Source organism: Schistocerca nitens, chromosome 10 (assembly GCF_023898315.1).
Source record: "Schistocerca nitens isolate TAMUIC-IGC-003100 chromosome 10, iqSchNite1.1, whole genome shotgun sequence".
NCBI lineage: Eukaryota > Metazoa > Arthropoda > Insecta > Orthoptera > Acrididae > Schistocerca > Schistocerca nitens.
Genome location: NC_064623.1, coordinates 211,481,857 through 211,508,145, shown reverse-complemented (window position 1 = coordinate 211,508,145; position 26,289 = coordinate 211,481,857). Strand labels below are relative to the sequence as shown.

Genomic DNA, 26,289 nt, shown 5'->3' with positions numbered 1-26,289 from the left:
AGATCCAATACCTAACACAAGAACAAACATTGATCAATAAAACAGTACAATAGTCAACATCTAAAACAAAACACCAATAAATAAAACACCTGCAAAATACAATAGTCAAAGTTTAAAAAAATATAGAACACCTGCAAAATACAAGAGTCAGAGTTTAATAAACACCAATAAATCGAGTCCCTGCAAAACACACGAGTCAAAGTTTCTGTGACAGAAACACACGTATATGCATTGAACTAAGAACCGTATAATCACTGTTCACTTATACACTCACTAGTTCCACTGTTCCGTGGCACAATATAAGGGGTGGGGGAGGGGGTTCGTCGCCGCAGCTGTCAGTAGGGATTTTTGTCCATCTGTTGCGTGCGATCCCGCCGTCTCTGCCCTCTCATGAAGTTTCTCTTGTGTCACGAACATCTCGATTTTGTTCCATGTTTGTATTGTCAAATTCGTGCAGTATCCTCGATTGACATGCCAGGTTGATATTCCTGGGCAAGGATGACACTTCAATGGCTCTTCTTCGTGTCACCCTTAGCGACCAGAGAACATCTAACCATGAATTACTGTCGCTTGACAGTAGGCATCCGTCAGGAAATGTCGATAGGCGTCGTTGACGTCTGCAAGTTTCTTTGGACAGTACCCGTCAAAAGGCTCTACGCCCTTTGTGTTGTTACACCGCAGCCGTCTCGTCACGGTCGCGTGCGTGAGGTGCGTTGCCAGGAGATGGATTTCCGCGTGGTGGACCGCTCGCCCATCTCAGGTCATTCCCTTCAGCTAGGGTCGCGCGGGGCGGCCGCCCATTAGCTGCAGGTATACGGGAAAGTGTTTGCGGCGTAGGGTCTTTTGTTGTCGGCCGCGCTCCCGAAGTGGCCTGGTTGACAGTGTGTCCCGCTGGGAAACCCGCCAGTTTACAACTAGCTGGCTGCTCCCGCTGTCTCTTAAGAGTTTTGCCGGTTCGCTTTCACGTTCTCAACTGCATTCACCGAAATTTTTTATCATCCTTATGTGATTACACAATGTCATACATAATACCACTTAGTATTGTCTTTCACAATTTTTAAGAACAAAGTTATATGAATCGACAATATAAAATTAAAAGTTAAATGACTTGACAATATAAAAAATAAAAGTGAAATGACTTTACAATGTAAAAATAAAAATTAAATGAACTGACAATACAATATTTAAATCCACATCACTAATGTGGTTCACTTGTGTTTTAATAAATCAAATGCCACTTATTAATTCATTAAAATGAATAGGGTTATGCCTTGCGCAAGTATAGGTTAGGAGAGCATGGGGTTCACATTTTATTTACACACACATGCACACCTGTTGTCTATTCTACAAACTAACTACCCATAAACATGCATTACTCAAAATTCTACTTCTATCCACTACTAATTAATCCAACAAGCTACTTCAATGCTACTTCCAACACCGTGTATACACCACTACAGCAATGTTCTAATTTGTCCTCTTCTTGACGCTCGCTGCCTACGTCTTGTCACATGATAAATGGAGAAACCTTCCTTAAACATACACAGTAAAAAGAACAATGGTTATTTACACACAAAAACATTTATACCAGTTCGCACACCTGAAAAGAGACTCGCAATTATACATTTATCATACTCATATATTCACACATAACACAGTAAGAAAATTTCATCTAAAATTACGTTATTACAAGAATTAATCACACAGATTGCTCTGAGAAGGTTAAATTATTTGCATTATACAGGTTATATTACATTTTCTTACCCATTTTGCTTCGATTTCGTTCCTTCTTTACGTTACCTTTCGCTTTCAAATCAGTTATTTCGCCTGTGGTGGTTATTCTGGATTCATTTCCCATGAATGGCAAAATTGTGGTCACCTCTATTCTGTAAAAACAGTTTCATCTTTACATATTTGAACTTACAACAGACACAAAAGACCCGAATCCTCCTGTGGTTTAAATGACAAATGTTTTGCTTCATCCTTATTACCTTAAACCAAGCTTTCCTTCGTTCCCATAATCAAAATTATTTAATCATCCTCTACCTTCAAGACGGAAATTTCCTCAGTACAAATCCTATACGCTGCAGTGCATCCCGCACCAGCGAAAACAGTAGGCTGTAATGCTCACAGCATCAGCAAAACACATAAACGTCGCTTTTCTAGGACAAGTATTAACGCAGAATAATTTTTCGGGCTTTGGCTCAACATCAATCAAGACTACAAAAAGGATCCATGTTTCCGTTCCATTCTCCATATGCTGAAAAACTGCTCGTATTTGACTACCACAATAATATTTCAGAGCCACGTAAATTACACAAACCACAATTCTTCTTTCACCTTGAACGGAATCAATATACTTACGAAATCCACAGACAGCACTCTACGTACTCAGCTATAAAGAACAAAAAAGACATATATCATCAATATTAACATATCATCACATATTGGGAAGCCAATGGTTAAACAATCGTATTATCGCATCCTGTTTTCACGATTCCAGATTTACTCATTCCTTTCTCAGAGTTCTCCTATCTTAAAATATTCATACAGCACGCATACTATAGTAAGAGATCCTCATTTATACTGACAGATATAGGATAGTAATAGGTAGATAGTAGCACTGAAAGCAGAAAATCGGAAACAAGGCTACTAACAGCTGGGGACCTGGGTTTGCCAGACCCATAATATCCACAGATCGGATATTCCCCTGAGTTCTTTCAATTTCAGCAACGATCTTGCTTCTCTCAGGAGCAACTCTTTTCAATTGACACAAAAAAAAGCATTTCACTTGTTCACAAGGAAACCTTTTATCTTTACGTTTGAATCAAACTAAATCCTAATTGCACAAGGAAAGAAAACAAATTAACAACATCACTTCAATCAATCACATAAAAATATCTTTATCACTATATTTACCATCATATTATTCAAAATGCCTACGCCATAAATTTAAACTAATCAATTCTCTCTCCTCACCGTCCTCTCTACTTCTCACTGTCCTTTCTACTCAATGTATGGTTTTACGTTTGACACATGGTGTAGCCCTTTTGATTTCTTCGATCGAAGAGTTTCCACTTCTATGGCGTTTTCATGGGGAATCCTCCTTATCCGATACGGGCCGCTAAAGAGATTAAAAAATTTCTTGCAGACACCTGACCGTTTGTTAGACAGCTTGTGTGATCTGATAAGAACTTTTTGTCCTACATGAAACACTGTTTTTCTCACGTGTTTCTTATACGCCTTGACTCTGGCTTCTGCTGCACGCTTGATGTTGCGTAAAGCTAAGTCAACAATTGCGTTCCGGCGTAGTCTCGGCTCTAGTGGCCAAGGCACCACCTCTTTGATTTTGCTTGGGGGCTCCTTGTTTTTTAGCACAGTGATTGGCGGAAGCTTTGTTGACGTATTAGGCAACTCATTAATTATATTCTGAAACCCTTTTAGGTGTATGTCCCACGATCGGTGATCACGACTGCAGTATAACCTACATAATTTTCCTAATTCACGCATAATACGCTCACTGGGGTTCGAGCTGGGGTGAAAGAGAGATATATATATAGGTTTAATTCTTCTTCTTCGAAGCATCCGCTGCCAGTATTGCGATCTAAATTGTGGTCCATTATCCGAGATAACCCTTTTCACGCTCCCAACTTCATGCAGAAACTGCTTTGCAAATGCAGTTGCCACTGCCCTTCCTGTGGCTCGCTTCAACGGAGTCAGACACACAAACTTGGAGGTTAGCTCTACCGCTACGAAAACATATGCAAAACCTGCTTTAGATCGTATTAGTGGCCCAAATAGATCCACGGCCGCGAGATCACAAAGTTTGCTTGGTATTATCGGGTGCAATGATGCAGCATAAGTCACTGTGGCCGCCTTTGCTCGCTGACAAGGTCCGCACACTCTAAGTACACCACGAATACGCCGTAGCATGTTATTAAAATAGCATGTCTCTTTCAGTTTTTCACAACATTTCTGTGCTCCGAAGTGACCATAACTCAAGTGTATGTACCATATAATTTTGTTTACGAGTTCCTCCGGAATCACCAACACCCATCTGGAGTCGTCCGGGGCTCGTTTCTTGAATAATATTCTGTTGCGCACTAAGTAGTACTGGCGTATTCCTACATTCTCCTTGTCCTCCCACTTCTTCTTTATATCTTTCAATACTGCGTCCTTATCCTGTTCGTCCGCTATACTCCCTAAAGAGGTGGTAACAAAATTCTCGAACGCTACATTCTGTAAGTATAGGATGCTAAAATTATTTTCACCGAGTTCCCTTTCTTCTGTGTGAACCAAACCTATAGGAATGCGCGATAAAGCGTCAGCAATTACATTTTTCTGTCCAGGAATGTATTCTACAGTGAAGTTATATTCCTGTAGGTATAGTGCCCAGCGTCCTAGTCTCCCATGCGTGATTTTTGTGCTCATCAGAAATTGGAGTGCACGATGGTCAGTGTACACCCTGGTGGTCCTCCCAAATAAGAAATACCTAAATTTTGAGAATGCCCAAACTATCGCGAGTGCTTCGAGTTCCGTCACGGAATAATTTTTTTCACATCGTGAGAGTACCCTGCTCCCAAACGAGATTGTTTTCCAAGTTGTAATATCATCATTTCCTTCCGTTTGAAACAGTACCGCACCTAATCCTGACAAGGAACTGTCCGTCATTAAACAGAATTCTTGTGTCAGGTCGGGATGCACGAGGATGGGAGCCTCTACCAATGCCTTTTTTAATTTATAAAATTCATCCTGTGCCTCTTGATCCCAGACCCACAAAGCGTTCTTCCCTGTTAGTCCACATAGACGGGGTGTACCAAGTACACTAAAATTTATAAATCGCTTATAAAAATTACACAGGCCTAAGAATGCTCGCAACTGTTTTTTATTTGTCGGCATTGCACACTCCGCTATCGCCGCAATTTTCTCCGGGTCAGGTTGTATTCCATTTGCTGAGACAATATGGCCTAAGAATTTTATGTTCTCTCGTCCGAACTGTGACTTATCTAAGTTGACTGTTACACCTGCCTTCTCAAAAACATCCAGTAGTCTGTTCAGAACGTCATTATGGTCCTCCCACGACTTTTCCGCAATTAATATGTCATCCACGTAAATTGTCACTCGCTGTTTCAAATCATCAGGTAAAATGCTATTTAATCCCCTTATAAAAGCAGCTGATGAGACGTTTAGTCCGAACGGGAGACGCCGGAATTGGAAACAATTTCCGTAACACAGGAACGCTGTATATAATCTGCAAGATGGGTGTAGCACGATTTGCCAAAAACTCGAACGGAGGTCGACAGATGATAGTACCTTTACCCCGTGGAAACGTTGTAAGAGTTCCTCAAGGCTCTCAGGCCTGTCCGTTTCCGACATGATAATTGTGTTTATCTGTCTCGAGTCTAGCACCAAACGAACTGAGTTGTCGCGTTTTGGCACGACAAGCAAAGGTGAGTTGTACGAGCTTACTGCCCGCTCAATTATTCCTTGTTCTAACATCTTGTTTATTTCCTCCTCCACCTGTGCTTTATACGCCACGGGAATAGGGTATGGTCTAACAGAAAACTTCTGATGGTCACGTACTCTGAATTGGTACATAAAACCCTTAATGGCCCCCGGAGTCTCAGAAAATACCCGTTCATGATTCCTAAGTAGGCAATACAATTTCTCCTTTTCCCTGTCCGTGGTTCTGACACCCGCGATGCTCTTTCTCAGTGCATCAGCAAAAGCAACATCTTTCCCCTGCTCACCAGACATAGAGCACGACTCACTTACATAGTTCACGAGTAGCTCCAGTTTGGGTTGCGACTCGGTTTGAGCTTGAAATTTTAGGCAACTAATTTCTGATTCGGCACGTAATATGCATTCATCAAATACTAAATTAATTTGCTGATCCCCAACTTGAACTGTCATTACTCCTCCACCCATGTCAATTACCGCATGGTGGGTATTCATGAAGTCATTGCCTAAAATCATTGCCACATTCAGCATTGGGAGCACATAGAAATTGTACTCAAACTCTCTTCCCTGGCAGGTAAAATTAAGCCGAGTCTGCCTTCGGATTTCTACGCTCTTACCGTAGATTGCGCCCTTCACCTTTATTCCTCGCACTTGAAAAACGGGCCAAGTCCCAGTCCCTTCGCATTTTTGAAATGCTGCCTCGCTCACTATCGAGAAAGGGCTTCCAGTGTCAATGATACACTTAAAACATATTTCGTTTACTGCAACTGTCACGACTGGATTTATTCCCGAAATTTTAGCACTCGTAGTTTCTTGCAACAGATCCTCTCTAATATCTTCCCTCTCTATATACCGTATGCACTCCTTTGCCATGTCGTTCATTGGTTCCGATTGGGCGCCTTCTGCGCTGATCGTTTGTCATTGCCGGTTTTGTTCGTTTCCATTTGCTGGATTATGTCTAGGGTTAGCTGGCCGAATTTCAACATCATGAGGTGCTCCGCCTATAGTCCTATTCCCACCGTGTTCACCGTAGTATCGATTTTGGTTGCCGTAACTGTTCCGTTCACGATTCTGTCCACGTCCTCGATCATTTCTGTTGCTCCACCTGTGTTCGCGACTGTTACCCCAGTTTCTATACGGCCTGTCCCGATTATTGTTTCGTTCGCGTCGCGACGACCAGTCACGCCGTTGATTAGTAATACGGCCACGACTGCGATCGCGCTGCTGTGCCCCGTAATAACTTTGTGCCTGATTAGGCGGACATTCTGCTGTATTGTATTCCATCTCTTGGAGAAGCGTTTTAAACGTTTCCACGTCCTCTTTGCATCGTCCCGCAAGAATGACGTGCCGCAAGTGCATCGGCAATTTGGTGATGCATATCCTAATTAGTTCCGCAGGTCCGTATGGGTCGTATAAAAATTGATTTGCCTGCAGCATGTGGTCGAATAGGCGTGCAGGGCTGCCGAAACCAGACTGGTTCAAATTTGGCAGCATAATTATGCCATGTTTGACCCTATCTTGTGCCGCTTCCGACCAATAGGCGGACAGAAAGGCTTGTCGAAACTCCCGAGTGGAGTTGCAGTGACGCGCTGCCGACCTCATACGACTCGCCGGTTCGCCTTCCAAATAGCCACACATATACTCTATTTTATGTGAACTTGCCCAGTCGGGAGGAAGACAGAACTCAAATTGCTCAAGCCATGCTCGTGGATGTATGCCTTTTTGAGAATTACGGAATATCTCAAATTTTCTTACCGTAAGGAAATGTTTGAAATCAAATCCCCGCATTTCCTCCTGGCGAGGCCCTTGAATGTTTCTATTTGTCTCATGTCTGCCCCTTAAATTACATTCTTCCCTGTCGTCACAATCTCCCTCGTGGCCGGAGTCCCTCTCTGCACTGTTCGTACGGCTATTTTTATTGCTATTGGCGAGTTCGGAATCACACGCCATGCGGTTTTCCAGATGCGCCACGCGTTCTTGTAAATCGCCTGTTACAGCTTTGTGCTGTCTGTTTACTTCAAACTGTCCCTTCTGGAATTTAAGAAGCGAACGCACTTCTTCGGTCTCTGCGGCCGCTACCTGTGTGATATTGTTCTCGCTTTCCGTCAGCTTCATCGTGCCTACAATGTCCGCTAATGCCGCGATCTTCTCATCTATTTGTCTCTTGTCCTCCGCCCCAGTCTGCTTCAGTTGTTCGACCTGCAGTTCCAACGCGTGGATCGCTAAACTGTTGTCCGCTATTGTGTTGCTAACGGCCGTGGGACAATGCGTTTCAGCCTCTTGGACCCTCGAGAGTACCTGGCATTGTTCTCTCAGCTCTTGGAAATTCCTAAGTAGCCGTTCTTCGCTTTCTTTAGATTCGGCCTCGCCACTGCGCTTGCTCTGTTCTAACGCTTGCAGACGGTCATCGATCTGTTCAAATGTTCGGCCTAATTCTTTCATAATGTCACTTTTTATTTCACTTGCCAGATTGTTTATTCTTTGTGAGATATCGTCGGACACTCTCTGCATCGACTTGTCGACTTTATTTGTCTGCTGGATTAGTTTTTCGTCTATTTGTTCGCCTAGCTCGCGGATCGATTTTTCGGATGATTCTTTTTGTTCTCGGAACAATTCTTTATTTTGTTGCAATAAGGCTTTCATGAATTCCGCCAAATCAATTTGGTTAGTTGGAGGCGAATTAATTTCTGGCTCTGATGTGAGCCCGTTCGTGCTGTTTTGCATTCCGTCTGAAGTATTCCCCATTGCATTTTCGGAACCGCCCGACGCGTTAATATTGGAAATCAAATTATCCCCTTGGTCCATGTTGCTTAAGTTGTCGGAGCGCTTACTTTTAGCTTGGTTACGTGTCAGCATTAGTGCAATTTACACCCAGTACGTAACACACTAATCACAATAAATGTGTCCCCCAAAAATTACGACAGTCACAAGAAAGATACCCAACCTAGTACGCAATTTTTCATACGCAAAACAAATTTTTATCTTTGTTCGAAACCGTGGAATTTACAAGCGAAGAGAAAAAAAAACACACATATATAGAACAAACAAATATAGAAAACAAAACAAGACAAACAACACAACGCCGCTCAACAACGCCGTGAATCTTTTGAACGTCTGCTCGGAAACAACGCAAAAGTTGTTTGAGCGCTGTAGGGAAAAAAATTAAGATTATACAACGCTTGCAATCTAACGTCTCAGAGATTCCAGAGTCTAGCGGGATCACAGAACAGGTTCGCCATGTGTAATAATTCTACATGAATTTGGTATGCTGAAATCGGGTGCTAATTAGACCATGATAGCGGTTTAAAACTGTGAGCTGTCTTGGGAGGTTAACCGAGCGTTTACTTGGCCACTGTTTCAGCAGGTAACTAGTCTAGGTTTACCACCTTACCAATCAGACTAACATTGATTATAATCTTTTACAGTCATACAACAACCGGTAATATATCTATATAAAAGGAGAATTTAAATAAAAAGAAAGAAATCAGTTTATATTTGCAAATTTATTTTAAAGATTGTTCATTGAAATTTCAGCATATTATACGTGAGTTATAACTGAGCTGGTGCCTTATTTACGATTGTGAGACTGTGAGATTGGAATATTACGGAACACATAAAATATGGAGCCAAGATTGGGAGACTGGGTACAACACTGCATTCATAAAACAACACACAAAGAACATTGAAACACATGCAACAGAAAGTTAACCACAACCAATAGATTCAAATTTTCAGTTAAAGAAATTACTTTCGTAGCACAATCCTGTCCGTCTTGTAATTACCCTTCACGTGGTCAACTTGGTTTACAGAAAGCGTATAACTCCGCAATAATTTAGATAATAAAAATAAATTAGATCAAAAAGCAAATTACAAAACAAAAACCTCGAACTGGTTACTAACGTCTTACTATTAACCTGATGGGTCAAACAGTTATATAAGCACGTGGTACTGGTCTCATAAAGTACACGCCACGTGGGTTGAACATAAAGAAAAGTTGGTATATTCAAAATCTTTTCAAGACGATACGTTATAATCACACAAGCATTTGCCTTTAAGATTGATCTTACTTAGAGTTACTGACCAACACGTGGTTCCACTTTACTCACAAAGTAATAACAAAGCAACTACCGCCAAATAATCTGAACTGGACACGAGAATCACACTCCGCTGCAATTAAAGATAACCTTAGCTATTTTAAAGCTAACCCGAAATAAAATGATTAAATTCTCAGTTAAGCTGAACTTAACAAATCCATTGTCCTATGGACTTAACAGACACGCGCTTAGCCGGAGATCTTACCACTTCAGACGCTCGCTACCGCCAGACTGCTACTGCTGGACTGCCCTGCGCTACTACTGGACTCCAACTGCCTACTGCTCGGCTGCAACTCTCCAACTGCTTACTCTCCAGCTGCCAGACTCCCACTGAACTACCTAGCGTGCTCCCGAGAGTCGCTCACAAAGACCAACGGAAGGCGCCAGAGGGGCAGCTTCCTATACCAACATGACAGGGGACGGACCGGACCATACTAAGAATGGAAACCTCTCTGCTTTTAGGAACCGTAGCTACCTGTTTCAACGTTGGTCCTACTGTTCTCTAGCAGACAGCCTTGTCTGCTACCCTCAAGCATGCAGCTACAAACACATTTGATCATTCATCCTCTCACACAGAAGGGAAGGGGGATGACAGTATCTTATCATACACAGTATATAAAAGAAAGCGGATGTAGGTTCCGTATGAGACTGTGTGACATGAGTTACATATAAGAATTACATATAAACTGTGCTTTAAAGTGTAGTAGTGTGAGAGATCGTTCTTGTTTACGTGTAAAAGTAACACGTTCCACTACTCAGTCTCCTCCCAGATAGTCAGAAACGCCACAGTAAATTTAGAAGAGGAATTTATTCCTTAAAAGACAACAAATTTGAGAAATTAAACATCAAAGGAATCCAACAGAGACCTTTCAACAATTAAACACCAGTGAGAAGGACAATAAAGACAACGTCACTCAGAAGTCTCCAGGGAGGTCGGTCTTCCCTCGTTCACTTAGGTGAGACAGGTGGTGAGCCCAACTACACTTGATCCGTCGGTAACACAACCAAGGGACAGTCACGGGCCGACCGACAAAACGACTTGCTTGCCACCAATCGGTACATGAGAACTCAAACACAAAATGTTACAAATGTGATTATCCACAATGAAATATGTGTTAAGCTGTCAAAACTACACACCGTGTAGGACGGCGACAACAGCTGAGGAAAGGACGCTGCCTGAAATTAGGTTAGTGGCCAGGGCAGGTAACCGGAACGCTAACGGCCACAGGGCAGAAAATTCCGCTGGTACACTTGAATTTGAAATACTGTAATATACACTCCTGGAAATTGAAATAAGAACACCGTGAATTCATTGTCCCAGGAAGGGGAAACTTTATTGACACATTCCTGGGGTCAGATACATCACATGATCACACTGACAGAACCACAGGCACATAGACACAGGCAACAGAGCATGCACAATGTCGGCACTAGTACAGTGTATATCCACCTTTCGCAGCAATGCAGGCTGCTATTCTCCCATGGAGACGATCGTAGAGATGCTGGATGTAGTCCTGTGGAACGGCTTGCCATGCCATTTCCACCTGGCGCCTCAGTTGGACCAGCGTTCGTGCTGGACGTGCAGACCGCGTGAGACGACGCTTCATCCAGTCCCAAACATGCTCAATGGGGGACAGATTCGGAGATCTTGCTGGCCAGGGTAGTTGACTTACACCTTCTAGAGCACGTTGGGTGGCACGGGATACATGCGGACGTGCATTGTCCTGTTGGAACAGCAAGTTCCCTTGCCGGTCTAGGAATGGTAGAACGATGGGTTCGATGACGGTTTGGATGTACCGTGCACTATTCAGTGTCCCCTCGACGATCACCAGTGGTGTACGGCCAGTGTAGGAGATCGCTCCCCACACCATGATGCCGGGTGTTGGCCCAGTGTGCCTCGGTCGTATGCAGTCCTGATTGTGGCGCTCACCTGCACGGCGCCAAACACGCATACGACCATCATTGGCACCAAGGCAGAAGCGACTCTCATCGCTGAAGACGACACGTCTCCATTCGTCCCTCCATTCACGCCCGTCGCGACACCACTGGAGGCGGGCTGCACGATGTTGGGGCGTGAGCGGAAGACGGCCTAACGGTGTGCGAGACCGTAGCCCAGCTTCATGGAGACGGTTGCGAATGGTCCTCGCCGATACCCCACGAGCAACAGTGTCCCTAATTTGCTGGGAAGTGGCGGTGCGGTCCCCTACGGCACTGCGTAGGATCCTACGGTCTTGGCGTGCATCCGTGCGTCGCTGCGGTCCGGTCCCAGGTCGACGGGCACGTGCACCTTCCGCCGACCACTGGCAACAACATCGATGTACTGTGGAGACCTCACGCCCCACGTGTTGAGCAATTCGGCGGTACGTCCACCCGGCCTCCCGCATGCCCACTATACGCCCTCGCTCAAAGTCCGTCAACTGCACATACGGTTCACGTCCACGCTGTCGCGGCATGCTACCAGTTTTAAAGACTGCGATGGAGCTCCGTATGCCACGGCAAACTGGCTCACACTGACGGCGGCGGTGCACAAATGCTGCGCAGCTAGCGCCATTCGACGGCCAACACCGCGGTTCCTGGTGTGTCCGCTGTGCCGTGCGTGTGATCATTGCTTGTACAGCCCTCTCGCAGTGTCCGGAGCAAGTATGGTGGGTCTGACACACCGGTGTCAATGTGTTCTTTTTTCCATTTCCAGGAGTGTAGTTAACTTCACCCAAAAGGAACACTGCCTGAATTTACGTCAGTGGCCAGGTCAGGTAACCAAAACACTAACGACGGCCACAAGGCATAAAATCACGCTGGTGCACTCGAATTGTAGTCAACCATTATGGTTGATTGCACCACATGGCGGCTAAATTTCAGCAATAAAAACACTCTGTGTTACTTACAGGGAAACCTCCCCAACAGCGAACCACCGACGCGAGCCACCACAACATGAATAGACGTGGCTCGGGTACTTGAAACCACTACTCAACTTTGACGTCCTGGGTCGGTGAACCACCAAGTTCGTAGCGACCGGACAGCTCCACACACGCTCCGACACTGCACAACGACCGCCAGCGGATCCAGCCGACTGCACTGCGCAGAGACAACTTCCCTGGTCCGCACCAACCGACCGAGTCACCGCAGACCCCCTAGCCAGAAACTATATGTACAAAACCAAAGATGGTACACGGTGCAAATATCGATACACATCGCTGCTGGCACACGTAGAAGGAAGAAGAACCACGACGTAACCGCAACAAGGGCGGGAAACCAAACACAGACAGACAGCGGAGTCGACGAAAACGCAAAGTTGAGAGTGAGCGCGGCTCACTGACACCATGAATCCTGCAGGGCTGTCCATAAATCCGTAAGAGTACGAAGGGGTGGAGATCTCTTCTGAACAGCACGTTACAAGGCATCCCAGATACGCTCAATAATGGGAGTTAGGTAGCCATTGGAAGTGTTTAAACTCAGAAGAATATTCCTGGAGCCACTGTAGCAAATTCTGGACGTGTGGAGTGTCGCATTGTGCGGCTGGAATTGCCCTAGTCTGTCGGAATGCACAATGGGCATGAATGGGTCCAGGTCATGATCCAGGACGCTTACATACATGTCGAGTCAGAGTCGTACCTAGACATATCAGGTGTCCCATATCACTCCAACTGCACACGCCCCACACCATTGCAGAGCCTCCACCAGCTTGAACATTCTCCTGCTGACACGCAGGGTCCATGGATTAAAGAGGTTATGTCCATTCCCGTACACGTCCATTCGCTCGATAGAATTTGGAACGAGACTCGTCCGACCAGGCAACATGTTTCCAGTCATCAACAGTCCGATGTTGGCGTTGATGGGCCCAGGCGAGGAATAAAGCTATGTGTCGTGCAGTCGTCAAGGGTACACGAGCGGGCCTTCGGCTCCGAAAGCCCGTATCGATGATGTTTCGTTGAATGGTTCGCACACTGACACTTGCTGATGATCTAGCACTGAAATCTGTAGCAAGGGTTGTACTTTTGTCACCTTGAACGAATATCTTCAGTTGTCATTGGTCCCGTTCTTGCAGGATCTTTTACCGGCCGCAGCGAAGCCAGGGATTTGTTGTTTTATCGGATTCCTGATATTCACGGTGCACTCGAGAAATGGTCGTACGGGAAAATGCCAACTTTATCGCTACCTCGGAGATGCTGTGTGCGTCACCCGTTCGCCGACTATAACACCACTTTCAAACTCAATTAAATCTTTCCAGAAATGAGATTTTCACTCTGCAGCGGAGTGTGCACTGATATGAAACTTCCTGGCAGATTAAAACTGTGTGTCGGACCGAGACTCGAACTCGGGACCTTTGCCTTTCGCGGGCAGGTGCTTAAATCTTGATAATCTGCCATTGTACCAGCAGTAACCGATCTAACAACTGCGCCAGACTCTTATCTTATGTAGGCATTGCCGACCGCAGCTCCATATTCTGCCTGTGCACATGTCTCTGTATTCGAATACGCATAACTATACCAGTTTCTTTGGCGCTTCGGTGTATGTACACCGCTAGATGCCTACTCCTACGCTTACACAGTTTCAGTACAACAGATTAGTGTGTGTCTCTCTCTCTGTGCCGGCAGGCCTGTCACTGCAGGCGGTGGACGTGGAGACGGGAAGGCTACTGGGAGTCATCATGAATGGTCTGCACCGAGCGGGGCACGAAGAGGAGAATATCAGGAGGGCAGAGAAGTTGCGGGACCCGGCATTCCGTGAGATTCGTCGCTTCGTCACCTTCGTCGATCTCCAGGTGACTGCCCTGCATTCTCGTAGGTGTTGTTGAGTTGTAGGGAAGCAGCATGCTCACGCCGTATAAAATTCACATCAGTCTTTCCATTGTGTGCCAGCCTAGTCTGCTGTAACTAGCTCTGTCGTCATAAATGTTGCGCAATACTTTAAAAATCAAGTAAATAACCTGAAACGTTTCTAGCATGTCAGCAGTAATACTAAATCAATACGCGTTGAATATCAGTTCAATAACTTTAACTATTTTCGAAATTTGGACATTTTTCTGTAAAAATCATTGGCGCAGCAGAAAAGAGCTAGAAACTTAAAAATTTATATTTGGATTCATTTTGCATAATAATTTAGTAGAAACAGTATTCTGGATCTCACAAATTAAAATTTTAGTTGAAATTCATCATTTTCTGGTTTTCGTCTTAGAAATTAAGGAAGCAAGATAGATTAAGTAGGCGAATAAATAAAGCTAGGATGTTTAAATTTAAGTAGAAGGGAGCTCCGCTATAATCATAAAGATGTGAGAAGTTTCAACTGAATAACTATAAAACTATAGCGATAGCGTATCTCCAAAGAGCAAGTTCAGAGCTCATCTACTGCGTGTAGTGTAATTAAATTAATTCTCTCGCCCAAAATATTTGACTTAGCCACGTCAGACTTTTATTACGATTACTTACTTGTGTGCTGATTGCACAATTAAATTGAGAGCTTCATCGGCCATCAGCAAAGGAAGCAATGATTTATTCGATAATTTAATGTGGTGCATTACTAGCCCAGTGGCTAGTCGGGAGAGCAGATTTGATCAGGCGTTCCCTTAGCCGTCCTCACCGCAGCTTTATATGTAAGAACGCTGCGCGAGAGAAGGAAGGCCCCCGTTCTCTCCAGACGTTGATTAGCGCACCACCTGTGCCGGGAGTCGCGTCGCGTCGCGTCGGTATCGTTGATATAAACAGCCTCGAATGCAGTAATAAGTTACTCGGGATACGTGTAACCGTGAAATCATTTTCGAGTGAAGTGTTAATTTTGGGATGACGTTAATGATCTATCTTTAATTTGTGTATGTCGTATTTTCACGTGCCGCCGCAGGACAGACATTCTACCATTATTAGCGTGGTGTTTGATGAACATTATCATCAAGTTATGGCGAGCATTCACTTAAACATTTAATTTGAACAGTTATAGTTGCATCAGTGCATTAGACTCTGAACTGCTCTGGTAGTTAGATTGTGTGGATTCTTTTTGGTCTGTGACTTTCAGAATATAGTGAACATTTTAGAGAGAATGGTTTTTGATTACGAATCCCAGACAATCTCCTAATTCCTCAGAGCTGTAAGCTGTAGCTATAAATGTATTTCTCAGATGAAGTGGGCACTAGGAATTCTAATTACAGGCTTCACATTTTGCTAATCACTTTCTGGTTGCCAATATTGTAGTTAGAGAGCCAGTGTTGAGAACGGCAAACAACAGCATTAAATAAATAATGGGAACATTTATAATAACAATTATTCCACCCGCCACCCCACAGGGTTATCAGTAGTCCTGATGTATACACAGTGATGTTACAGCTGAAGATGTTGACCAACCAACGCTGATTGCAGTGTGTCCGGAATCTGTACGGCCAAAATTTTGCAGGTGGTAGAGGAATCTAATATCTTGAGAAATTCGTCAGATCTCCCTTATCTTTCTGTCTTTCCTGACTTTTCATGTTATATTGCAACTCTCAACCTCTTTGTGCTTTTAGCCTCTCAGAATGAAGCGAGCCATTGTATTCTTACACAATTAACATTGATATGGGTCTACACTTCTTACTGCATTCCCAGCCAGCGAATTTTAAAATTGTTTCTGGTAACAGCCAACACAGAGAGAAATTAATAAAGGGATCATAGAAAGATGCTGGCGTACCTCTCACTATTTGTACTGTGAGGGATAGTGGTGGTGGCGGTGGTGATAAATTCCTGTGGGACCAAACTATTAAGGTCGTTGGTCTCTAGTCTCACACACTACTTAATCTAACTTACGCTAAGGGCAACACACACAACCATGCCCGTGGGAGGACTCTAACCTCCGACGTGGGGACCCGTGAGAACCGTGGCAAGGCGCCTTAGACCAAGCAGCTACTTTAAGGGACATATCCCTCCACCTGTGATCAATAGTCGTTAAGTACTAATTTCCGCCAGTTATTTCAGCTTAATCAGTCTAATAGCTAGCTCCTTTTTTAGGGTTCTGTGCCTCGATCAGTAAACCGGAGCCTTTATAGGATCACTTTGTCTATCTATCTATCTGTCCGGCATTTTAACACTCTTTTTTCCTTTGGATCAGGTTGGTGTATCAAGTTCAAATTTGTCACACACCGAACCCTTTCATTCTTTGCGGCGTAAAAATTTAAGCTTCTAAATTAATTCATGCAAATGATTCGGTGATTTGTCTCGTATTTTGATGTCGAAAGCGCACTCATCAAAACCTGTAGGGTACCTCCCTTAGACGTAGAATAATGAAATTTGGCAAGAAGCAAGGTTTCACAGTACAAGTAAAATCATTTGAAAAGTGTTAAATTGTAATTATATCACATCAAAAATCTTTTTGACGTTGCGGCATACACACATCAAAAAACGTTTTGCATCACCCTGGTTCCCAGAACTCTTGAACATAGACGTTGACTATGGATATTGTATCACAGACACAATCCCTTGCCGGCCGGAGTGGCCGAGCGGTTCTAGGCGCTACGGTCGCAGGTTCGAATCCTGCCTCGGGCATGGATGTATGTGATGTCCTTAGGTTACTTAGGTTTAAGTACTTCTAAGTTCTAGGGGACTGATGACGTCAGAAGTTGAGTCCCATAGTGCTCAGAGCCATTTGAACACAATCCCTTTGACTGTTCAGAGACGTCACTAAACCCTCTCAAAGATGTAAACAACCATGCATGAGCAGCGCCTATTAGTCGGAGGGAGTACGACAGCCGATCAGTTCCAGTCATTCCACCAGGAAGGAGGTACATGGTTCGTGTTAGTGTAGTTCAACCATGCCTAGACGGTCAATACTGCGGTTCTATCGCACCCGCATTATTATTTTGTGCTAGGAAGGGCTCTCGACAAGATACAGAGACACAGGAACTGTCGATGACATCCCTCGCTACTACCCAAGGGCTAGTACTGCAGTGGATGACCGTTACCTGCCGATTATGGCTCGGAGGAACCCTGACAGCAACGCCACCATGTTGAAAAATGCTTTTTCGTGCAGCCACAGGACGTCGTATTACGACTCAAACTGTGCGCAGTCGGCTGCATGATGCGCAACTTCACTCCCTAGGTCCATGGCGAGGTCCACATTTGCAACCACGACGCCATGCAGCGCGGTACAGAAGGGTCCAACAACATGCCGAATGGACCGCTCAGGATTGATGAGTGTCGCATACGCCTTCAACCAGAAAATCTTCGGAGACGTGTTGAGAGGCAACCCAGTCAGGCTGAACGCCTTAGACACTCAGTCCAGCGAATGCAGGAAAGTAGATATTACCTGCTGTTTTGGGGTTGGCAATATGTGGGGCCGACGTACGCCTCTGGTGGTCATGGAAGGTGTTGTAACGGCGGTACGATACGTGAATGCCATCTACCGACCGATAGTGTAACCATATCGGCAGCATATTGGCGAGGCACTGGTCTTCATGAACGACAGTTCGCGCCCCCATCGTGCACATCTTGTGAACGACTTCCTTCAGGATAACGACATCGCTCGACTAGAGTGGCCAGACATGAAGCCTATGTAGCACGTCTGGGATAGACTGAAAAGGGCTGTTGATGGACTACGTGCCCCACCAACCACCTGCGGGATCTTCGCCGAATCGCTGTTGAGGGGTGGGACATTCTGGACCAAAAGTGCCTTGATGAATTTGTGGATAGTATGCCACGATGAGTACAGGCATGCAGCAATGCAAGAGGACGTGCTACTGGGTATTAGAGGTACCGGTGTGTACAGAAATCTGGACCACCACCTCTGAAGGTCTCGCTGTATGGTGGTACAACATACAATGTGTGGTTTTCATGAGCAATAAAAATGGCGGAAATGATGTTTATGTTGATCTCTATTCTAATTTTCTATACAGGTTCCGAAACTCTGGGAAGCCAGGTGATGTAAAACTTCTTTTGATATGCCTACTTTGCATTCATTATCCGTCAAAAGCATAACAGACGACTATTACTGCATGTAAACAATAATGTATGCTGTTGCCATGTATTAATAACCAAATATAAAATATTTTATCAAATCTTCTATATCTACATAAGCAGGGTGAACATTAATAAACACCCGTGTGCGACATTCTAATTTAGGTTTTTCGTGATTTCCATAAATCGCTTCAGGCAAGTGCTTCCGCATTACAGTTCGCCGAAACCTCATCATCATCTTCCCCGAGTATCGCTTAGGACGCGGTGGCCCTGTAACATGGCCTACTAGATCACAGGACATAAACCCTCTGTATATTTTCCTGTGGGAGCATCTGAAAAGCGTTGTGTGTGCCGAGTCAGTTCCTGATATGCAGTCCCTTCAACAGCATGTTCACGACGCCTGTGACCCTATTCAGAGAGAGGCCAGAATGTGCAAAAGAGCACGGCAATCCATGATGTGATGTGTGAACGCGTGCATTGTATCATATGGGAGCCACTTGGAACACCTGTTGTGACGTGGATGCGATGCAGCTTTGCCCTGTTTTCCGTTCTCCTACGCATCCGAATCACTGTCTCCTTTACCCACCCACGGCGGTTCATCTCTCACATCGGCGCCCCAGGTCACGGCTTCCAATCGCAGTTCGTGTCTGATTCCTTCTTTCCGAACTGGAGTACTTGCCTTTACCGCCTATGAGGTCCATTCACGTATACCTCCATGGTGTACACCTAGGCCACGGTTTCGCCTGGACCTTTCACGTGGCTCTTAAGGACTCAGCTAACCTCGCAGCTCTGCGCTGCCACTTCCTCTCGATTCTTGACATTTACCGAGGCCACGAAGTGGTTTGCACCGACGGCTCGGTGGTTATAGCTTGATACCAGTGCCTACCAATTTTAATTGTATGTTACAGCACTGAGGATGGTCACTAAGTGACCGAAAATCGATTTTGCTGATAATAAAGAAAATACGGCCAATGCTGATTTTCCTTCCAATTCTATCCACTATTTGGTCGTGGTGCACACAACACGCCATGGAGTCGCCAATCAATAACATCCGTTCATGCCCTGGGGAGTCGTTTCTTCTGCGTACTTACTCGTTGAGCAGCCTACAAGCTCGCCATCCCTTGGTAGCGACCATCTATGCCCTGGAACGGTCCAGTCGTTCAGTGGCGTTTGTCTGGACCCTAGGTCACGTCGAAAATTCCAGGTAACGAACTTGCCGACAGGCTGGTCAAACAGGCTACGCGGAAACTGCTTATGGAGATCGGATTCTCTGTAACTGACCTGTATTCAATACTACGCCGCAAGGTTTCGCGGCTTTGGGAGACGAAGTGGCATAACCTCAGCTTGCACAAAAACTGCGTGCCATTAAGGAGACTAAGAACATGTGGCAGTCCTCCATGCGGGACTCTGTGGTTCTCTGCCGGCTTCACATTGGCCACACTTGGATGATACATGGCTGCCTCTTGCGCTGTGATGACCCACCTCAGAGTCGGTGCAGCGCCCGGGGACAGTGGCCCATATCTTGGTGAGCCGTCCTTCTTTGGCTGCCTTGCAACGGACTTTTCGGTTACCGGACTCGTTGCCATTAATTTTAGCTGGCAACGCCTCTTCGGCTAATTTAGTTTTACGTTTTATACGTGACTGTGGGTTTTATCATTCTATATCAGTTTGTCCCTTTGTGTTCGGCACTCTAATGCCTTTCGGGTGGATGTCTTAACGTGTCGCAGAGTGGCTGGCTTTTCCTTTTTATTCTCGTGGTCGGCCGTTCAGTATGCCCGCCGCCACCGCCATTCATCGTATGTACTCTGCTCTGACTCACTCAGTGCTCTTCAGAGCCTTGGAGCTCCCTATCCGGTCCATCCCTTGGTGCAACGGATCCAGCAGTCCCTCCATTCTTCTGCTGCTGATGGCTCTCCTGTCAGCTTCCTGTGGGTTCCCGGCCATGTAGGAGTGCCTGGGAATGAGGCTGCTGATGCTGCAGCCAAGGCTGCAGTCCTCCTGCCTCGGCCAGCCTCCCATTGTGTCCCGTCATCTCACGTTAGTGGGGTTGTTTGTAAGTGGCTTGTGTCGTTGTGGTGGAATACTTGGTCATCACTTCACGGAAACAAGCTCCGGGCGGTAAAACCGCTCCCAACTGCTTGGACAACCTCCTCCCGACCATCTCGGCGAGAAGAGGTCCTTCTGATCAGGTTGCAGATTGGGCATTGCCGGTTTAGCCACCGCTACCTGCTCTCCGGTGACCCAGCCCCGCAGTGCCCTTGTGGTCATGCATTAACAGTGCGCCATGTTTTATTGTCGTGTCCCCGTTTTAGTCAATTTCGTGTTGTCCTGTCTCTGCCATCTACTTTACCGGATATTTTAGCTGATGACGCTCGAGCAGCTGCTCGTGTTCTTCGTTTCATTACTTTGACTGGCTTGTCCAAAGACATCTAACTCTTTCCTTATTTTATCTGCATCTTTGTAAGAACTTTCTGGTGTCCCCCCCCCCCCCCCTTGAGTTTTACTAGATTCTATGTGCTCTAACAATTGTGACTGGGCGCTAATGACCTCAGTAGTTGAGCGCCCTTAAACCCCCCCCCCTCCCAAAAAAAAAAAAAATTCTCGTGGTCGGGCAGCCACGGTCATCTGCTCTGTTGTGATTCTTGAGTTTCTCCCGGCGTATTTGATAATCAAAATATCTACGGGTGTACTGCCGGTCTACAGTGTCCAACGGGCACAATATTTCGGCGATCATACATGTCGCCATCATCAGGTGAACTGACGGACTGAGCTCCTGTGAACGTGCCGGCACGGAGATCCGTACACTATGGCTGCTCAGGGGGAACTGGGTTCGGTCGCGGCGGCGGCCGATTTAAATACCCTCCGCCCGCGGCGCGCTCACTCCGCCGTCCGCGCCCCGCGCCACGGTCGCGCGGTGGAACAGATTGCGACGGCGTCTGAGATGACGTCGGTGTGATGGCTCTGTCCGCCGTGGTCGTCACAACTATACGATTTACTCTCGATTAACCCAATCGCCGGTTCCCAAGCCTTGATAAGATTATAGCCACAGTCATGGTTTATGAGGTCGTCATTGGTGCGAATTTCGATGGCCTGTCCCAGTGTCTCGACGTCTGTACCAGAATCCTCGTGCGGTCATACTCCATAGCGTGATTTTCCGACAAACAATGTTCAGCGACCGCCGACTTGCTCGGATACATCAGTCGAGTGTGCCTCTAGTGTTCACGGCATCGATCCTCGACGGTACGCATCGTCTGACCAATATACGACTCGCCACATTGACACGGAATCTGGTACACGCCGGCCTTCCTCAAACCGAGGTCATCTTTGGTGCTCCCCACCAGTGCACGAATTTTATTCGGAGACTGAAAGGGAGGGTAAACTACCTTTCCTTGACGTCTTGGTCAAGAGAAGGCCTGACGGCACCCTAGGCCATGGGGTGTATCGCAAGACAACGCACACTGATCTGTATTTGCACGCAGACAGCTGCCACCACCCTTCACAGAGGAATGGGGTGCTTAAAACTCTATTACATAGGGCGCGCACTATCTCTGACGCAGAGAGTCTGCCCCAGGAATTCAAACATCTGAGAACTGTATTTCGAAAAAATGGGTACTCAGAGTTGCAGATTCAACGTGCTCTCCGCCCAACCACTATAGCACAACCTGTGGAGATGGATGAAATCACGAGGGAGGAGGTAGGCACTGAGTTTATCGCATATACAGGCGCACTCTCGGGGAAAATCGCCCGCATTTTGAAGAAACACCGCATCGGAACTGTGTTTTGTCTTCCGAATAAAACTCGTGCACTGGTGGGGAGCGCCAATGATGACCTCTGTTTGAGGAAGGCCGGCGTGTACCAGATTCCGTGTCAATGTGGCGAGTCGTATATTGGTCAGACGATTCGTACCGTCGAGGATCGATGCCGTGAACACCAGAGGCACACTCGACTGATGTATCCGAGCAAGTCGGCGGTCGCTGAACATTGTTTGTCGGAAAATCACACCATGGAGTATGACCGCACGAGGATTCTGGTACAGACGTCAAGATACTGGGACAGCGTTGTTAGAGAGGCCATCGAAATTCGCACCAATGACGACCTCATACACCGTGACTGTGGCTATAATCTTAGGAAGGCTTGGGAACCAGCGACTGGGTTAATCAAGAGTAAATCGAGCAAACGTATAGTTGTGACGACCACGGCGGACAGAGCCATCACACCGACGTCATCTCAGACGCCGTCGCAATCTGTTCCACCGCGCGACCGTGGCGCGGGGCGCGGACGGCGGAGTGAGCGCGCCACGGGCGGAGGGTATTTAAATCGGCCGCCGCCGCGACCGAACCCAGTTCCCCCTGAGCAGCCATAGTGTACGGATCTCCATGCCGGCACGTTCACAGGGGCTCAGTCCGTCAATTCACCTGATGATGGCGACATGTATGATCGCCGAAATATTGTGCCCGTTGGACACTGTAGACCGGCAGTACACTCGTGGATATTTTGATTATCTGCTCTGTTGTTTTTACCCCTTCTGCCTGTTTCTTGCCTCTCTCTGTGGTTTTCTTTTCCTGTAGTGTTCCATAGTAGTGTTGGTTGGCCTTCTGTCGTTCTTCTAGTTCTTCCATTCTCCTGTCATTGTGCTGTACGTCTACTTTCTTTTCTTCTTTCCGTTGCGTAATTATTTTACCGGGAACAGGACCGATGACCTTGGAGTTTGGTACCTCCCCCCCCTCCTCCCTCTTCTAGCCAAACAACCAACCAACCGCGACGATTTGTCATCGTCGCACGCACTCCGTCCATTTCCGGACACATGTTTATACGCCCTTTCTTCCCCCATTTCCAGTCAGAAATCCGTTTCTGCGGTTTGTCGGTTTTATTAACGTTTACTCTGTTTAACCTGAAGTTCCCTGCTCGGTTCTTTTTGTACGTACAGGCTAGTGTGAGGAACTGCTGTAGAGATTTTGATGCGGTCATGGAATTTCTGGGAATGATATCTTGCCAATATATATATATATATATATATATATATATATATATATATATATATATATATATATAAAACGCAAAAATCGCTGAGATTCTGGATTCCTGGAATGGATGAACTTATATATATATGCGTAACTGAGTTTGAACGGAACACTCGTTGCCGAGTCTTACTTCTACTTACCCAATTTTTTACCACCATTTACTTATAATTACAGAGGCCGTGCTAAAAAGTAACGCACCCGAGTCTGTCACGTGAAAGCTCTTAAAGGTTTTGGAATAAAGTAGACTATATGGATATTCTAGATCCTTATCTTTCATGTCTACATACTCATTATTCAACGTAGTCACCACGTACACATCTCTCTCAGAGACCAGTTTGTTGACACCATCACTGTAGAATCTTTGTTGACGGAGCCACAATCTCACCTCTGCTTGTTGCAGCGCTTCATCACTATCAAAGTGAAGTCCTCGAAGGCGTTCGTAAGGTTCTGGAAACGCATGAAAATCGGGTGGGGCCAAGTACGGAGGATGATCGTTGAAAGCGATTCGGAGGTTTAAGGTTGCTGCAGATGTCGCAGCATTGTCATGCTGAACGAGAGGGTGCCCCATGTGTGGAAGAACTCTTCAAATTCCCGTTTTCAGTTTGCTGAGGGTCTATTTCTCACGCTCCGACACAGTTAAGTTACACATCACCATATTACGCGATACATTTATGAGCGCTCGAGCGGTACTGAGTAGCAACTTGCTTCAGCAAAGTGGGACATTCGACCAAATAATAACATGTAATCCTTTAAACGAACTACGCCCTCGTAGATGTTCCTCTTAACAAGGTAGGGAACCGGCAAATCAGATTTTATTAACATTTGTTTCGCCTGAGAAGACTGTAATCTGAGTCGTGAGCATCCTGAGTAAGGCCAACTGTTATTCCCCCAGATATAGTGCTACAACGATGAAAAACCTTTTTTTCACGATATAAAGAAGAATTGACGATATTAAAAATGTCATTATAATTTTATTATTTTAATTTTTGTGCTCAGTGAATCAAAGACTTTCTAGTGCACGGAATAAACTAGTATTGTTTGTACTACGAAACTGTATATGATTGTTAAGTGAGAACTGATTCTATGTAAGACATTTTGTCTGGGCGGATTTTGTTCTCGTACTGGTCGGTAGAGAAAGAAAAGTTTCTTAATCGATGTATGTAATGTGACTGTATAAAGGCTATAAAAAGGAGAGAGAGAGAGAATCCTTGCGGACAATCACCATATTGTATAAGAAAAGGTAAATACAAGTTATTCAAAACAAATATCTCTAAAGTGTATCGTCTTGTGATTTATAAATACTGAGAATTGCAGTGTTTAATCTAAACATGCCCTGAATAACAGCGAAGAACATTTATGTCATCGTATATTTTCTTCGTTTGACCACGGTTCTTATTAGCTTGTTACTTTTTGTTACGCGACGTGTTAGGAATATTTTCATTATACGCGCAAAAGTGCACACAGCTTTAATCGAACCTGCATCTTTCGGAAACGATAACTCTTAATCAGTACAATTACGCGAATATCGTCTAAATCGCAACAGTGATCACAAAAGTGTTTCCTGGCCCTGATTTTCATAAATGTGTAGACTTGAAAGCGAACAGCATTGCACCATCGCTGGCTCGCAACAATTGAAAGAAAACAAAACAGGAACTGAACAACTTTAAATTTTAACGCCGTCAGCGTTACGAAATGTGAACGACGTAAGTTAATTAATTGAATATTAACAGGAAGAGAATTATTAAATTTTAAAGATTAAATCATAGCAAGAATTTAAAGCATTTTAGCATCATTACGTTTCTTTGCATTAGTACTTGAGTATCAGATACCATCATATCTAGTTAAAAGACAGTGCGTAAATAAAATTGCCACCTTTTATAATTATTATTATAGCAATTCACAAACAATGGACTCTTCCTTCACGTAATGTACACAGTAGCACTGCTGATATTTTTAAAAATACAGCCAGTATATCGATAGTTAAAAAAATATCATTATCGTCTCGCTACCTATTGAGAAAAAGAATCGATATATCAACGGAAAAATATGGACTTACTGGCCCATAAAAATATCGGCTTCAGACTGTAAATATACTGCCGGTTTTAGAGCTGTAGATTCAAGTATTGATTTATTATCAGATATTCTGTACATTAACGAACGGCGTATCCCCTTAGAGCAAGAATTGAAAGGAAAACGATGCACGTTCACGCTTTCCGATAACCACTTTTCTAAAAATGACACTTCATGTATTTGTAAGTGGCACAATAAAAGGTGTCCGATGGGTCCGTCGCTCGGTATCGTCACATACAAGATATGTCTGGGACTCTTCATGTCGACTTCCCTGTTTTTTCATTTGTACCAACACCAGCGACCTAGAAACTGTAGTGTCAAAATTTCGTGGTGAGGTAAACGTTGAAGGTTCTGTTGGTAGCGCCGAGCGCCGATTACGTCAGCATTTCCGCTCACACGTCTGCGCCTACCGCAAAGACAAAACCTCGTCATTTAGATCTTTGTCCATCATTTTCAGCAACTGTTTTGGAAGAATGTCGATATGAAGAAATAGCACACTAGTTGTGTTAAAAATTGTTTTTTGACGCCACTGGCGTGCTGTCTACTCATTGTAAATCTTGTTATTCCATTCACAGCGCCCCCCCCCCCCCCAAACCTTCGTCTTTTGTACCACATATACTTTCTTCACGGTAAATGATGACACACAAAACAGTTACAGGATAAAGATTTATTAAAATTCTTGACCAAGGTTTCGGTATATATAAATATACCTTCATCAGAAGTAAATTACCCTGA

The 26,289-nt window shown here is 45.1% G+C and overlaps 1 protein-coding gene across 1 annotated transcript in view; it reads left to right on the top strand.

The window, feature by feature from the left end:
- LOC126210446 (arylalkylamine N-acetyltransferase 1-like) overlaps positions 1-26,289 on the top strand; it is a 66,415-nt gene that overhangs the window by 21,731 nt on the left and 18,395 nt on the right. Inside the window, exon 3 of the mRNA XM_049939678.1 lies at positions 14,150-14,316. Within this exon, the coding sequence (XP_049795635.1) occupies positions 14,150-14,316 (167 nt within the window). The remainder of the gene's footprint in view (positions 1-14,149; positions 14,317-26,289) is intronic.